At 37.3% G+C, this 17,106-nt stretch overlaps 1 protein-coding gene across 2 annotated transcripts in view; it reads left to right on the top strand.

Moving 5' to 3' along the window:
• The window catches only part of SEPTIN7 (septin 7), a 57,384-nt gene that overhangs the window by 15,117 nt on the left and 25,161 nt on the right, over positions 1 to 17,106 (top strand). For both annotated transcript variants that reach the window (XM_055420883.2, XM_055420882.1), the window contains exons 4-5: positions 11,514 to 11,614; positions 12,427 to 12,561. In XM_055420883.2, coding sequence (XP_055276858.1) covers positions 11,514 to 11,614; positions 12,427 to 12,561 — 236 coding nt within the window. The remainder of the gene's footprint in view (positions 1 to 11,513; positions 11,615 to 12,426; positions 12,562 to 17,106) is intronic.

The raw sequence follows: 17,106 nt of genomic DNA, 5'->3' as shown, positions 1-17,106 counted from the left end.
CAGATTATTTCCACCATTGTAGAAAATTCTGTTGGACAGGGTACAGAAAACATGACTTGTGTCAAAGCCATTAGTATTTGTTTTAGTGAGTGACATGATACCACATGATAGTTAAATGGCAGTAACAATTAACAATGGCAGTTAATGCTTTAAGCTATGTGTGGTCTAATATAGTACTTCTCAATCTTTAATGTGCATTCAGATCATTTGAGGAGCTCGTTAAACTTAGTTCCTGTTCTAGTAAGTCTGAAGTGAGCTGAGATTAAATATTTCTAACCAAATCCAGGGTGATGCTAATGCTGCTAGGAAAGTGCTAGACTCTTTAGTTCTAGTGATATGTTGTCCAGGACGATAGCTAGTAGCCACATGTGATTGTTGAGGTCTTAAAATGTGAGATGTCTATGTTGAGATGCAAGTATAAAATATACCCCAGGTTTTGAAGTCTTTGTTTAAAAAAAGAAAAAAAGCATTATTTTGTTAATAAATTTTTCTGTTGATTACATTTTGTAATGATGATTAATTGGTTATATTGGGTTAAGTAAAATTCATTAATTTCATCTGTTGCTACTTTCTAAAGTGGCTATTGAAATTTTTTAAATTATTTATGTAGTTCACATTACATTTTTGTTAGGCAGCACTGCTCTAAACTATTGATTGAAAGATTTGTTGGTAGATTGATGCAGTAATACACAGCACATAACCAGAAAAGGAGTGAACAGTTCTAGCAGAAGCATATCTTATTGAGGCAGTGATGCTGAAGCTGGATATTTTGTTTCTTCTTTTTAAAGTTTTCTGTTTCAGGAATTTTTAAAATATCCTTTATGGAGCTTGAGATTTCAAATTACCTGCAAAAAAATGTGTTCTAAAAACTTGATACTATACTACATTGCTTATTTATTTTGTGATATATTGGATATTTTAACCCTAAGCAAGAAGATAAACTTTAAACTTTTTTAATTTAAGTATTTAAATCCAGAATTAGTAATTAGTTATATAGAAATGTTAAGGAAACCCCACAGTGTAGATTCCTAAGTTCAGGAATGTTTAGTGTAAAATGTCTGTTAAATATTAATGGTCATGTATCTACCAGTGGTGTTCTTGGCTGTTAGTGCTGGTGAGGAAATTTTCTGAGTCCTTTTTGTAGTTTTTAGCACCTGGCATAAGGCAAGGCCGACATTAATAATAAAACAATACTTAGTGAATCATTAACATCTTCCAGGTACTATTCTAAACACTTTAGATGCATTTATTTAACTCTTACAGTAACTTTTTCAGGTAAATGGTGTTATTATCCCTATTTTACAGATGTGGAAATTGGGGCACAGAGATGATGCTATGTCTGAGGATCACGTACTTAGCGTACCAGAACTAGAATACAAATATAAGCACTGTGGTTTAGTCTGTATTGTATAACACTATGCCATCTCTATACTGTAGAAACTTAATAAGTATTAATTTAATAGATTAACGAGTTCTTAATAAGTGGATTAGCTTTACTTTTTAATGATGTTTGGTCCAAAAAATTGTCATTTTTATTTCATTTATATTGCCTTTTCCTTGAAGAATCTTATGTATGGAGATAGATTTTCCAGTTAGGCAGTTTAGACAAACTGAATTGATCAGTGAGGTTATTTCTTCATAGTTATGTAATGTATGAGTTTAGTTTTCAGTTTAGTTCAGTTCAGTCGTTCAGTCGTGTCCAACTCTTTGCGACCCCATGAATCACAGCACTCCAGGCCTCCCTGTCCATCACCAACTCCCGGAGTTCACCCAAACTCATGTCCATCGAGTCGGTGATGCCATCCAGCCATCTCATTCTCTGTTGTCCCCTTCTCCTCCCGCCCCCAATCCCTCCCAGCATCAGAGTCTTTTCCAGTGAGTCAACTCATCGCATGAGGTGGCCAAAGTATTGGAGTTTCAGCTTTAGCATCAGTCCTTCCAATGAACACCCAGGATTGATCTCCTTTAGGATGGACTGGTTGGATCTCCTTGCAGTCCACAGGACTCTCAAGAGTCTTCTCCAGCACCACAGTTCAAAAGCATCAATTCTTCGGCGATCAGCCTTCTTCACAGTCTAACTCTCACATCCATACATGACCACTGGAAAAACCATAGCCTTGACTAGACGGACCTTGGTTGGCAAAGTAGGAGACATGGGTGTGATTCCTGCAGAAGGAAATGATGACCCACTCCAGTATTCTTACCTGGGAAATCCTGTGGACAGAGAAGCCTGGCGGGCTATAGTCCATGGAGTCGCAAAAAGTTGGACACGACTTAGTGACTAAACAACAGCAGCAATTCATATATCCAAGTAACGACTTCACAGATTAAGATACATTATTTTTCTAGGAACCTGGAAGGCTTCCTTGTGTCTCCTCTCAGTCAATATTACATCCACCCCACTTATAAACACCTTTCTGACATCTCCATAGATTAATTTTGTCTGTTCTTGAACTTCATTTAGATACATTCTTAATTCTGGTTTCTTTCACTGAGGATTATGTACGTGGTATTATTCATGTTGTATAGCTGTAGTTCTTTTCATTGTTTTATAATATTCTACTATATGACTATATCCCAGCCTGTCCTCTTCATTGTAGATAAGCATATGGGTTTTCAGTTTTTGACTGACATAAATGTTCTTGTGTTTATCTTTTGGTGGACATAAGTACTCATTTCTGTTGTGTGTGTATGTGCACCTGTGTGTATACATGAAGACATTTCATTTTTTCCCCTTTGATTTCTTACAAGATTGAACATGTCTTTTATACTCATAAATTGTTCAGATTTCATGAAGTGTGTTGACCATCTTAATATTTCCTATTTTTTCTTCCTTGAGATTTGCAAACGTTTCTTGTCAAGATAACAGTGCCTTACATTTCAGTTATAGCAGGTAGTTTCTCCTAGGCTGGTATCTGTTAAAAGATGGGAGAAGCTCTCAATTTGTCAGAATTCTATTTATATTGGTCTGTCTCCAGAATAATGCTGTCTTAAACTCACTTTCCTTCTTTTAAGGTAACACTTCAAAGGTGTACTCTTCTGTTGTAAATGTTTTCCCAGCTCTCCCTTTTTTGAAAACAAAGGCATAATTAGACTAAGGCTATCTCTAGTAACCTTTTTAAGACAAAGGCTTGTGTACCACTATTAAATCTACTGCTTTTACCAAAAGTGAGACCTTTAACATTTGAGAACTAGATTCATCCTTATTAAAATCCCAGAGGAGTCCTCTTTCCTGACATACCATGGAGGTATTCCTTGATATACTGGAAACAAGATGAAGGTCGTCTGAACTCTTTTCTCCACTTACCTAGAAGAGAACATGTTCCTAGTAATCCAATTGTTAGAGAATAGTATGTAATTTTCTTTTACAGTTGAGTGGTTTTTCACCAAGCTCAATAATCTAGCAGATGATCTGCTCCTGGGAGCTCTTAAATTCTCTCAGTGAAGAGTGATCAGAAGTGTTACATCTTATCCCAGACATATTAGACCAGGAAAAACATACAATCCTGAGTTTCAGAAAGCAAATGTCTGCAATTTCCCTGACCTGAAGGCTTTTTGGAACACTTCCAACTGTCAGAAAGAAGAAGAGAAGTAACATCCTGTGATGTGGCCAAATAGGGAGTGAAACTTCTTTAAAGACCACAATCTCATAATCTCTTCTCCGAGCATTATTTATTTACAAGAGGCTATATCTTAAAGAAGAAATTTCTTCACATTCACAGTCTTGGGAGAAAGGAGAAACTATCTACTCTGAGCAGACAAATGATTCTGAGTTTCCAGTGTATCAGTGGTTCTGATCTGAGTAAACTTTTCAGTAAATAGAAATCTTCTGAGATTAATTCCCAACATCCTATCTTTGGCCTTAGAAACCTAAGCTGTGCACTTCCGAATGTGAGCTGACATTCTGGTCCTGTAGTTCTTTATACCAGTCTTCTCAAAGTACACTGTGCTTCACAGTCACTTGGAAGCCTTGCTCAAACAGTCTGTCAAGTCCCCCTTCCCGTATTTGAGGCAGAGCCCAAAGAATTTGACATTCCTTCTAAGTTTCCAAGCTATTCAGCTGCCAGTCTGGGTACTATACTTTGTGGACCACTCCTTGTGTTTCTGGCCTGCTGCGGACTGATTTCATCCTGTCTCTGTGAAAGAAAGTAAGAGTGAACTGTTCTTCCTGAGTTCTTTCAGAATATTTCTAATTGAATGAAATGGCACCATGTTACTTTCACTTTCATTCATATATATATTTTCCCAATAGACTGATTAAAGTTATAGAAAAAATTTGAACACTTAAGCTCTACTTCATATTCTAATCTCAAACATAGATGCTTAGATTAACAATTTTCAAGAAAAATATTATTAATACATACAATGTTATTACATGGTAGCAAATTTTATGATCTTCTTATATTTGAAAATTTTTATATCATATTTCAGCTAAAGTTTGCCAGCTATCTCCTAGGGAAAGGAGATAGTTGGCAACCTTCCTAGGGAAAGACCATCCTTTATTCTGAGACTAAATCCATTTCAGTTTCTTTTGTGAAATGACAGTGCTAGATTTGTTTTTTCTTTCAGGTGTTTTTTTTTTTTTTTTTTATTTGGCTTAGCAAGGTCTTAGTTGGAGCGTGTGCGATCTAGTTCCCCAGCAAGGGATTGAACCCAGGCCTTTTACATTGGGAGTGTGGAGTCTTAGCCACTGGACCTCCACGGAAGTCCTTTTTATTTTATTTTTCCCAGATTTTTAGTTGGCAGCCTTATGTTGGTCATCTTTAAAACTTTTTTCTTGGTTTATGAAGTTCAATAAATCACTATTTTAGATTAGATGGGTACAAAAGTTTTCGAGGTGAGAAGAAAGTGAAAGCAATGGATCCTATCCCTAAGATAACTTCTTATGACTCCTTGAAACATCTTTATAGAGTCCAGTTAGGAAACTCCGCTGTTAATGTTTTGATAATTTTTTTTAAGCAGTCATATACAGAGCATGTATTTGAATACTTGTCTTTTACCAGGTTTGGGAGCTAAAAGGATGATGGACATAGAGTTCTCAAGATTGTCACAGTCATGTGAAGGATATAGCGAAGAGTCATGATACAGTGAAAAAGGTGCTGCTCTAGGGTGGTATAAAGGTGACTTTGGCAAGGTATATTTTAGTGAAATCATAGGAATAGAGGGCAGGATGACAGTGAGTTGGGAAGTGACTTTGTGAGTCAGTGAAGGTGGAAATAGCTATGAAGGAAGGGATGAGAGGGAATACCTCAAAGTCCAATGTAGGAGACAGAGACAGTGTTTGGTTTTTATTTCTTAAAAAGACCTGAAAATGTTTGCATCCTATGGAGAATCAGTTCGTAAGAGATGAGAGATTGAAGATACAGGGGAACTAGTCTAAATAGTTGTCAAGATGACTCTGAAATGGAAATTGGTCAAATCACCACCATAGATTGAGAAATTAGCCTCAGGGAAAAAAGAAATCTATTCCACTGAACAGAAGAGAACATTCAAAAAAGCTTCAGAAAAATTGGTGAGAACCCTCCTACACTGTTGGTGGGAATGTGAATTGGTGCAGCTGCTATGGAGAACACTATGGAGCTTCCTTAAAAAACTAAAAACAGAGGTACCGTATCACCCAGCAGTCCCATTCCTTAGCATATATCTGGAGAAAACTCAAATTCAAAAAGACAGATGCACCCCAGTGTTCATGGCAGCACTGTGTACAGTTATGACATGGAAACAACTTAAATGTCCACTGACATTTAAGATAAAGAAAGGGGGTGTGTGCGTGTGTGTGTGTGTAGCAACTTAAATGTCCACTGACAGATGGATAAAGAAGGGGTGTGTATGTGTGTGTGTGTGTGTTTGTGTGTGTAGCAACTTAAATGTCCACTGACAGATGGATAAAGAAGGTGTGTGTGTGTGTGTAATGGACTATTACTCAGCCACAAAAAAGAATGAAACAGTGCCATTTTCAGCAACAGATATTACACTAAGTGAAGTCAGGAGAACGACAAATACCATATGATGTCACTTAATATGTGAAATCTAAAAACATGATACAAATGAATTTTATTTATAAAACAGAAAAAGACTCATAGACAACAAACTTATGGTTACCAAAGGGGAAAGGAGAAGGGATTAATTAGGAATTTGGGATTAACAGATACATACCACATTATATAAAATAGATAAGTAACAGGGACCTACTATATAGCACAGGGAGCTATATTCAATATCTTGTAATAACTTATGATGGAAAAGGAACAGAAAAAGAATGTATATATCCATTTGAATGTAAATAAAAAGGATTGTATATTTACATACTTTGCCATGCACCTGAAACATTGTAAGTCAACTGTACTTCAGTTTAAAAAAATTAAAAAATAGCAACAACAAATTGGGGATGTTCTTGTCTTGCAGTGAAGATCAAGTACTTTGCTGAGCATGGTGGCAGGGATTGTAAGGTAAAGCTTGTGTGCATGTGTGCGTGCTCAGACACTTCAGTCATGTCTAGCTCTTTGTGACCCTGTGGACTGTAGCCCACCAGGCTCCTCTGTTCATGGGATTCTCCAGGCAAGAAGACTGGAGTGGGTTGCCAATCTCTTCCTCCAGGGGACCTTCCTGACCCAGGGACTGAACCCACAAAAGTCTCCTGCTTTGCAGGCAGGTTCTTTATTCACTGAGCCACCTGAGAAGCCCCAAGACAGAACTTGGGAAGAGTCATACTAGAAGAAACATGAGTTGAAGGAGCAAATAAAAAGATTATCAGATGACCTGGCAATTCCTGTCAAAGTTGAAGTTTATGAAATTTATGGAAAAGTATCTTAGCTGGAAAGGAAAAGAAAGGATTTGGGAGGGTTTGCTAATAGAAAATGAAAGGGACATGGGAATTAAGATTTCAGTGTAAGGAGACAGGGGAATGAGGTATATAGTGGTTCAGAGAGTAGAAGGCAGAATTAGTGTTGGGATCAAGTTTCTTCTCAGCTCATTCTCAGTCTTGGTGAGAAGGAAGTAGTCTTTAAGCATAACTATTTGTTGGTCATTGCCTCTCTAAGTATCTTGTTGAACATAATGAAGTATATATGATGATGTTTGTCTTTTGAGTTATTAAATAATCTAGAATAGATTTTGTGTTTGAGCCAAGTGGAATATCACAGATTGTTCAAGTTGCTACTAGTTGAGTCTGTAGAGCTTTGGCTGTAATGCCATCTCCTGAGCAAATATAGGTGGAAGTAAGCTCTTGACAGAAAATTTTAACCCTCTCCTCAAATGTTAATTTAGTTATAACACTTTATCTATAAAAAATGACTCAAACATTAAGTTAGAAAAGTGTAGTGTGTTTAATAGTCTTTCAGAAATGTAAGAAGTGAAGCTGTATGAACAGTGAAAGTTTGACATTTTCTCAGATTGAAAAAGTGTAAATATTAGAAAAAGTGTGAGTTTCTGGAATCTAGGAATCCAAAATAGCCCTTAATTATTATACATAAGTAATATAATAGGCTTTAATTTTCTTTTTCAGAGAAAAGCTCATTTGAAAGTGCCCTTGATTCATTCATTCCTTTGGTATTAAATTATGTGTTTAATCTTCGAGAACTCTGAGTGATGCCATAAAATATGCTGATGTGACCTTCTTAAATAAAGTGCATGGGAAAGTGGCCATTTGGAATAGATTTCTTAAGAAAAGTTTGAAATTCCTGGACTTGAACTGATTTGTTTTCCATGAATCCCATGAGGATACTTGCAGAACCAGATGATAGGATACAGTTGGATCCTGTGAATGGCACTAGTTTACAGTTATGTTTTCTGGATTTCTTCCATATGTTGCTGTCTTCTTTGTATTTGACCATGTATGGATACACAGAATTTCATAGGCCAAAGAAGAAAAGAAGCTTCTGTATAAAAAGCAGATCTTCATTTGTCTTATCACTCCAATAAACAACTAAGTTGTTGAACTAATTTTTTTTTAAACAAGGAACAAAAATCTTAAAATTTAAGCTGTTGTGGTGTGTGATTAGTATATAGCCTAGTACTGGAGGTAGAAATGTGCTTTGTTTGGTAATGAGAGAACCAGAAATGGTTTGGAGTAAAATCAGGAGATGATTCATGTAGAAGTTAGATTTTTACATCAGTTCTAATATGCGATACAGTGTCATTTAAATAATTTTTGAGAATTTTTAGGTGAAGGGATGGTTACTTTGGATATTTCTGCTTCGGTGACAGTTACCATAAATGGATAACTTATTTTTATGAAGGAGATGGAGGTGAATTAGATATATATTGAGATGTTAGATTTGAATAGATTCTTTTTTAAAAATTGAAATATAATTGACATATAACCAGATTATCCTTTTTAACTATAGACAACTACTAGATATATAGAATGTGAATTTCTAAACCACATGAAGTAATATCACTCAATTTTTTTCAGTTTTGATAATCTACACTGATGAGTCTGATTATTTCCACAGTTATTTTGCCTCCCTCATACTATTAGAGTAACTCAATATCAGACAGACTGTATTATCTTAGCTCTGTGGTATGAAACAGTATTCTCCCAAGCAGTGTGCAACCATTGTTGATATTGAAGGTGACCAGAAAATATTAGAGCCCATATCTATTGATGTTTAACTTTTTTAATTTACAGGGAAATTGACCCTTCCTGCTATTTAATGTTCAGATAACCAGTTTTATATGTTTGGTAGATAAATAAATGTACTTACATTTGGGATATCTAAAATTTTCAATGACAGTTTACATTAGGGTCAAAGCAGTTTAAAAACCATTGGTTTAAAAGATAAGAACTTTGTCTCTTATTTGTCTAAAAGACTGGAAGCCTTTCTATGAATATGCATGTCCAAATTTCAGTTTTAGCAAGTTTCTTTTTTGATAATGCTCTTTTAACAAAATAATTTCTGATTGCTATCGGTCTTCACCATTGAATTCAGTAGTCACTAAGCCACATGTATATTGGGAGGATCCCTGGAGAAGGAAATGGCAGTCCACTCCAGTATTCTTGCTTGGAAAATTCCATGGACAGAGCATCCTGGCAGGCTACAGTCCGTGGGGTCACCAAAGAGTCAGACATGACTTAGTGACTAAACAACAACAGCAAAGTGACGTGTAGCCGTTTCAGTTTAAGTTAAATAAAATTGAACATTCAGTTCCTCAGTTGCTCTAGTCAGATTTCAAAAACTTGTTAACCGCATGGGGAAGCAGCTAGTATGTATTGGATAGTGTAGATATAGAACCATTTCCATCATCTCAGAAAGTTCTGTTGAGCAATGCTGCTGTACACTTTTCTCTCAGCAGTCTTGGATTCAGCTCTTCAGTCTCTTCATCCATCAGCCATCATCTGTAAGAAAATGTCAGAGGGTAATGGAAAGACATCATCAATTTTTTTAATCTGTAAAGGTAAACCAAACTTTTCCTACCCAGAAATTAGTTGATTTTCCTTTCTGAACTCTGTTAATCAACATCAGTTCAGTTCAGTTCAGTCGCTCAGTCGTGTCTGACTCTTTGCGACCCCATGAATCTCAGCACGCCAGGCCTCCCTGTCCATCACCAACTCCCGGAGTTCACTCAGACTCATGTCCACAGAGTTGGTGATGCCATCCAGCCATCTCAGTCTCTGTCGTCCCCTTCTCCTCCTGCCCCCAATCCCTCCCAGCATCGGAGTCTTTTCCAGTGCGTCAACTCTTCACATGAGGTGGCCAAAGTATTGCAGTTTCAGCTTTAGCATCAGTCCTTTCAGTGAACACACAGGACTGATCTCCTTTAGAATGGACTGGTTGGATCTCCTTGCAGTCCAAGGGACTCTCAAGAGTCTTCTCCAACACCACAGTTCAAAAGCATCAATTCTTCGGCAGTCAGCTTTCTTCACAGTCCAACTCTCACATCCATACATGACCATGGGAAAAACCATAGCCTTGACTAGACAGACCTTGGTTGGCAAAGTAACGTCTCTGCTTTTTAATATGCTATCTAGGTTGGTCATAACTTTCCTTCCAAGGAGTAAGCGTCTTTTAATTTCATGGCTGCAGTCAGCATCCACAGTGATTTTAGAGCCCCCCAAAATAAAGTCTGACACTGTTTCCACTGTTTCCCCATCTATTTCCCATGAAGTGATGGGACCAGATGCCATGATCTTTGTTTTCTGAATGTTGAGCTTCAAGCCAACCTTTTCACTCTCCTCTTTCACTTTCATCAAGAGGCTTTTGAGTTCCTCTTCACTTTCTGCCATAAGGGTGGTGTCATCTGCATATATGAGGTTATTGATATTTCTCCCAGCAATCTTGATTCCAGTTTGTGCTTCTTCCAGCCCAGCGTTCCTCATGATGTACTGTGCATATAAGTTAAATAAGCAGGGTGACAGTATACAGCCTTGACATACTCCTTTTCCTATTTGGATCCAGTCTGTTGTTCCATGCCCAGTTCTAACTGTTGCTTCCTGACCTGCATATAGGTTTCTCAAGAGGCAGGTCAGGTGATCTGGTATTTCCATCTCTTTCAGAATTTTCCACAGTAATAATACTTAATTGGTACCATCCTATGGCATGTAACATTCAAAGTTTAATTCTTGCCTCTTAAGATAGCCTATCAGCATACTTGGAACCTCTAGTCTTACTAAACACTGTATATAAATTAAATGAAAGCCTATCTTTTTCTGGGAGAATGATTTTCCTTTTCTGTTTGAATGAGTGTTTGCTTTAAGTAGGAGCAGCATATGTCTAAGATGAATGATTTTTACATTCTAAAATGTAAAATTTTAGGTTACAGAATATCTTAAATTGTAGGAAGAACTGCTGTTATTGATTAAGTACAATTCCTTTTCTTAAATAGAACATTTTTACAAACTCTAAAGAGAACTGAAGATTTTAATCAGAGTTAGTAGGGTTTTACCTTACCAGAATATATATCTTTTTTAATGCCTGGATCTTTGCTGATTGCTTTGACCTGAATGGACAGTAACACATTCGAGAAGAAAGCTGGCTCTTAGTCATGATGTAAACACAAGTGTAAATAATTATAGCCATGCTGAGAAAGATTTGGGAATGGTAGTAAGTTCACTCGAGTAATTGGTTGGGACCAAAGTAGATGGAGATAATCCAGAAAATATTTACTGCAAATGGTAGATTACATGTACTTTCCGATAAATCATATTTGATCTCTGTGAATTACTTGATCATTCAAGCACATTGTTTATTTGTATTATTAGATGTGCATTTATGTTGTTTTAAGTTTTATATGGCTTTAGTAATTAATAATATTTTATCAGTTGCTATTTTCCTTCTCTATACCAACTTTGAGCCGTAAACCCATTATTTATATATGTACTTTTTTTTTAAAGTAACCTGGACACTGAACATCTACAGTAATTGATTCTAAAGAAAGTGGCTGGGTGGGTAGATTTACTTTACAAAAAACTTCCTATTTAGTTTTGATTAACACTTGTCTCCCTACATCTTACATTGTAGGAAACCACAGATATAATGTATGTTATTAATATTTGTACACAATGACTCTTACAGGTGGAACAATCCAAAGTTTTAATCAAAGAAGGTGGTGTTCAGTTGCTGCTCACAATAGTCGATACCCCAGGATTTGGAGATGCAGTGGATAATAGTAATTGGTAAGAAGGGTTTGTCCCTACTGCTTTTCATTGCATTTGGGAATAGGGCTGGTTAGATTTAACATTTTAAATCTTCTCACCTATGGTTACTGAAATTTAAGTAATATGGCTTGGGTTCGTATATCAACTTTGCCACTTACTTGTCATTCTTGCTTAACTTCTTAGAACTGATTTCCTTTTCTATAAAATGATGATAACACTTTTCTTTGGAATTATTTTGAAGATAGACTCTAAGACATAGATAATTATCATTATTATAAGAAATTTGAAACTTTATTCTCTGCTATTTGTCTGTTTTCTGTCACACCCTAATTTAAATATGATTTTAGACCATCAGTTTTTCTGTAAGTTGTAAGTGAAGAAAACATCCATGACTTTCTGTTTGGAAATAAGATATTAGGAGCTTATAAAAATATTTTAATTTTTCTTTGAATTCTGCATTATTTTTGAAGTAAATTTCTTCAACTTTTGAAATACCTAAGTAAATTCATCATGAGGCTTCTGTGTTGTTTAATCTTTTCATTTGAAATCTAAAACTCTTTGGATGTGATTTTTCATGTTGTAAAGTGTGTTTTTTGTTATTTAATCACCTAGTTATGTCTGACTCTTTAGTGACCCTATGGACAGTCTGCCAGGCTCCTCTGTCCATAGGATTTCCCAGGCAAGAATATTGGAATGGGTTGCCATTTTCTTCTCCAGGAGATCTTCCTGACCCAGGGATCTTGGTGGATTGTTTACCACTGAGCCATCTAGGAAGCACCATTCATATGTGGAATCTCAACTTAATTATTTTATTTATTTGCATTCTACAGCTGGCAGCCTGTTATCGACTACATTGATAGTAAGTTCGAGGACTACCTAAATGCAGAATCTAGAGTGAATAGACGTCAGATGCCTGATAACAGAGTGCAGTGTTGTTTATACTTCATTGCTCCTTCAGGACATGGGTAAGTACCTGAATACTTCTGATAACCCTTTTGTTGTTTTATTATTACTCATATTTGGGTGCATGTGTTAGTAATCCTCATCTCTGTGGAGTACGTTTAACTATACAACTTGTGAAGTTCCAAATTCCATATGAAAATGATTTATAAAAAACGTAAGTCCTAGCCACGCTAAAAATGATTTTACTTCTTAGTTTCTCATGTGTAAGACTCTGTGCTTCATGGAGAGGAATATTGTTCTCATCATGGTTTGCTGTCTCAATGTGGCTAATTTAGTTTTCTTGTTGACCAGTCTGCCACAGATTGAACAACCAAATAAGGAGAAACAGCCATAACAATTAACTTAGACACAGTCTAAGAAACTCCAAAGATATTATTTATTATACATCTGGTAGAAAGCATTGCCAAAACCTTAAATACCAAGGTTCTAATGTGCCGTTTCTTTCTTCACTAAATCTGTTTCACTTATCTTCTGTTTCACCTTAGCTGTCACAGTCAAATTATTTAAGTATCCTACTTAAATTACTTACATTATTTAAGTAACCTACTTATTAGGAGTTAAAATTAAGATCTGAGTATTTAGACATGTATCTTATCCGATTGTTCTGTTTGTTTGTATGGCCAGCCTGTATTCCTGTTTTGGTCGTTTGTATTTCTTTGTTATTTTGAGGAGATGATGTGTGTCATCAACAACTGCAGATGTTTGTACTCACTCTTCTTTAAAGTGAAAGTGAAGTCGCTCAGTCATGACTGACTCTTTGTGACCCCATGAACTGTCGCCTACCAGGCTCTTCCATCCATGGGATTTTCCAGGCAAGGGTACTGGAGTGGGCTACCATTTCCTTCTCCAGGGAATCTTCCTGACCCAGGGATTGAATCAGAGAATCCCACATTGTGGGCAGATGCTTTACCATCCAAGCCACCAGGGAAGCCCTCTTCTTTGGTCTTTGGTTAAATGACTCAGCATATCTCCGCTCCCTGAAGACTGTAACTCCACCATCTCTTCACCAGAAGGGACTGGACTGTTTCATAGCATTAGACTAAATAGCATTAAGTCATCTATCACCCAAATTACAGTAGTGTAAACTGCCCCAACCAGTAACTCTGAAGAAGCCAAAATTGAATGGTTCTATGAAGACCTACAAGACCTTTTAGAACTAACACCCAAAAAAGGTGTCCTTTTCATTATAGGGGACTGGAATGCAAAAGTAGGAAGTCAGGAAACACCTGGAGTAACAGGCATATTTGGCCTTGGAGTACAGAATGAAGCAGGGCAAAGGCCAAGGGAATGCACTGGTCATAGCACACACCCTCTTTCAACAACACAAGAGAAGACTCTACACGTGGACATCACCACATGGTCAACACAGAAAATCAGATTGATTCTATTCTTTGCAGCCAAAGATGGAGAAGCTCTATACAGTTAGCAAAAACAAGACCGGGAGCTGACTGTGGCTCAGATCATGAACTCCTTATTGCCAAATTCAGACTTAAATTGAAGAAAGTAGGGAAAACCACTAGACCATTCAGATATGACCTAAATGAAATCCCTTATGATTATACAGTGAAAATGAGAAATAGATTTAAGGGACTAGATCTGATAGATAAAGTGCGTGATGAACTATGGACGGAGGTTCGAGACATTGTACAAGAGACAGGGATCAAGACCATCCCCATGGAAAAGAAATGTAAAAAAGCAAAATGGCTGTCTGAGGAGGCCTTACAAATAGCTGTGCAAAGAAGAGAAGCGAAGAGCAAAGATATAAGCATCTGAATGCAGAGTTCCAAAGAATAGCAAGGAGAGATAAGAAAGCCTTCCTCAGTGATCAGTGCAGAGAAATAGAGGAAAACAACAGAATAGGAAAAACAAGAGATCTCTTCAAGAAAATGAGAGATTCCAAGGGAACATTTCATGCAAAGATGGGCTCCTTAAAGGACAGAAATGGTATGGACCTAACAGAAGCAGAAGATATTAAGAGGAGGCGGCGAGAATACACAGAAGAACTGTACAAAAAAGATCTTCACGACCAAGATAATCATGATGGTGTGATCACTCACCTAGAGCGAGACATCTTGGAATGTGAAGTCAAGTGGGCCTTAGAAAGCATCACTACAAACAAAGCTAATGGAGGTGATGGAATTCCAGTTGAGCTATTTCAAATCCTGAAAGATGATGCTGTGAAAGTGCTGCACTCGATATGCCAGCAAAGTTGGACAACTCAGCAGTGGCCGCAGGACTGGAAAAGGTCAGTTTTCATCCCAACCCCAAAGAAAGGCAGTGCCAAAGACTGCTCAAACTACCGCACAATTGCACTCATCTCACATACTAGTAAAGTCATGCTCAAAATTCTCCAAGGCAGGCTTCAGCAATATGTGAACTGTGAACTTCGAGATGTTCAAGCTGGTTTTAGAAAAGGCGGAGGAACCAGAGATCAAATTATCAACATCCGCTGGATCATGGAAAAAGCAAGAGAGTTCCAGAAAAACATCTATTTCTGCTTCATTGACTATGCCAAAGCCTTTGTGTGGATCACAATAAACTGTGGAAAATTCTGAAAGAGATGGGCATACCAGACCACCTGACCTGCCTCTTGAGAAACCTGTATGCAGGTCAGGAAGCAACTGTTAGAACTGGACATGGAACAACAGACTGGTTCCAAATAGGAAAAGGAGTACGTCAAGGCAGTATATTGTCACCCTGCTTATTTAACTTATATGCACAGTACATCATGAGGAACACTGGGCTGGAAGAAGCACAAGCTGGAATCAAGATTGCTGGGAGAAATATCAATAACCTCAGATATGCAGATGACACCACTGTTATGGCAGAAAGTGAAGAGGTGCAGCCATGAAATTAAAAGACGCTTACTCCTTGGAAGGAAAGTTATGACCAACCTTGATAGTATATTAAAAAGCAGAGACACTACTTTGCCAACAAACGTCCGTCTAGTCAAGGCTATGGTTTTTCCCGTGGTCATATGGATGTGAGAGTTGGACTGTGAAGAAAGCTGATTGCCGAAGAATTGATGCTTTTGAACTGTGGTGCTGGAGAAGACTCTTGAGAGTCCCTTGGACTGCAAGGAGATCCAACCAGTCCATTCTAAAGGAGATCAATCCTGGGTGTTCATTGGAAGGACTGATGCTAAAGCTGAAACTGCAATACTTTGGCCACCTCATGCGAAGAGTTGACTCACTGGAAAAGACTCTGATGCTGGGAGGGATTGGGGGCAGGAGGAGAAGGGGACGATAGAGAATGAGTTGGCTGGATGGTATCACCACCTTGATGGACATGAGTTTGAGTGAACTCCGGGAGTTGGTGATGGACAGGGAGGCCTGGCGTGCTGTGATTCATGGGGTGGCAAAGAGTTGGACATGACTGAGCGACAGAACTGAACTGAAATGAAACAGTTCCTTCAGGTGAAAGTGAAAGTTGCTCAGTTGTGTCTGACTGTTTCTGACCCCATGGATTATAGAGTCCATGGTATTTTCCAGGCCACAATACTGGAGTGGATACCTATTCCCTTTTCCAGGGGATCTTCCCAACCCAGGGATCTACCCCAGGTCTCCTGCATTGCGGGCAGGTTCTTTACCAGCTGAGCCACAAGGGAAGCCCAAGAGTACTGACGTGGATAGCTTATCCCTTCTCCAGCAGATCGCCCTGACCCAGGAATTGAACCAGGGTCTCATGCATTGCAGGCGGATTCTTTGCCAACTGAGCTATCAGGGAAGCCCACTTTCAAAAACATACCTTTCTCTTTTGTTTTCTGCTTTCTTCTTCACCTTTTGCCTAGATAGGCTAGTGCCCATTATCACCATCTTGGTTGAGCAGAAAGCTTTAATTTTATAATTTACCATTTTTGCACTGTCTGATGGTAGTGGTACAGCTGTTTCTTTTTCGTTTCTAATATTCTTCTATAGTATTCTCAGAAAATTATATATTTAAAGCCCAAAATTGACTTATCTACTTAAAAGGCTGAAAAAAAAAAAAAACTCAAAATACCATACTGTATAATTTTTTTCTGTGAACTTGTTAGTTTCTTCTTGAATTTTTATGCATATGTATATTTATCATTCTAATATAACTTGTTAGGGCTTTTTCCTGAAAGCCAGCAAAGTAAAATCTTAACCTGTAGTTAAGTCAATAGAAATTCGTCAGTTTATTTCCATTTTTTATTATTTTAGATCTTTTGGACTCTCTCCAACAGTTAGTAATTCTCATGAAATCACATTTCTCTTATCCCCTAAGGAAAATATATTTCTTAAAATTGCATGGGAAATACAATTTTTTTTAAAGAAAAAATTTTGATATTATGTGTAGTGGCTTGGGACCATTTCTTTTTTGTCACAAGGGATGAGAGTTCAAGATTTTAATTGCTTGTGCATAACAATGTGCTTTTGAGTAGTTTGTCAGCTTAACTATTTTTAGAAATGGAACAAAATTTTGCCCACTGGTATATGCTGCTGTGGATTAAGTGACATAATATGATATTGAATTTTCTGTAGAGAATTCCAAATTTCATGCTCACTAAAGAATGAAATTCCAGGCAG

The sequence above is a fragment of the Moschus berezovskii genome, chromosome 3 (genome assembly GCF_049115385.1).
Source record: "Moschus berezovskii isolate FMDL1 chromosome 3, NW_MosBer_1.0, whole genome shotgun sequence".
Taxonomy (NCBI): Eukaryota; Metazoa; Chordata; class Mammalia; order Artiodactyla; family Moschidae; genus Moschus; species Moschus berezovskii.
The sequence above is the reverse complement of the archived record's forward strand: the minus strand, read 5'-3'. Positions and strand labels throughout refer to the sequence as shown.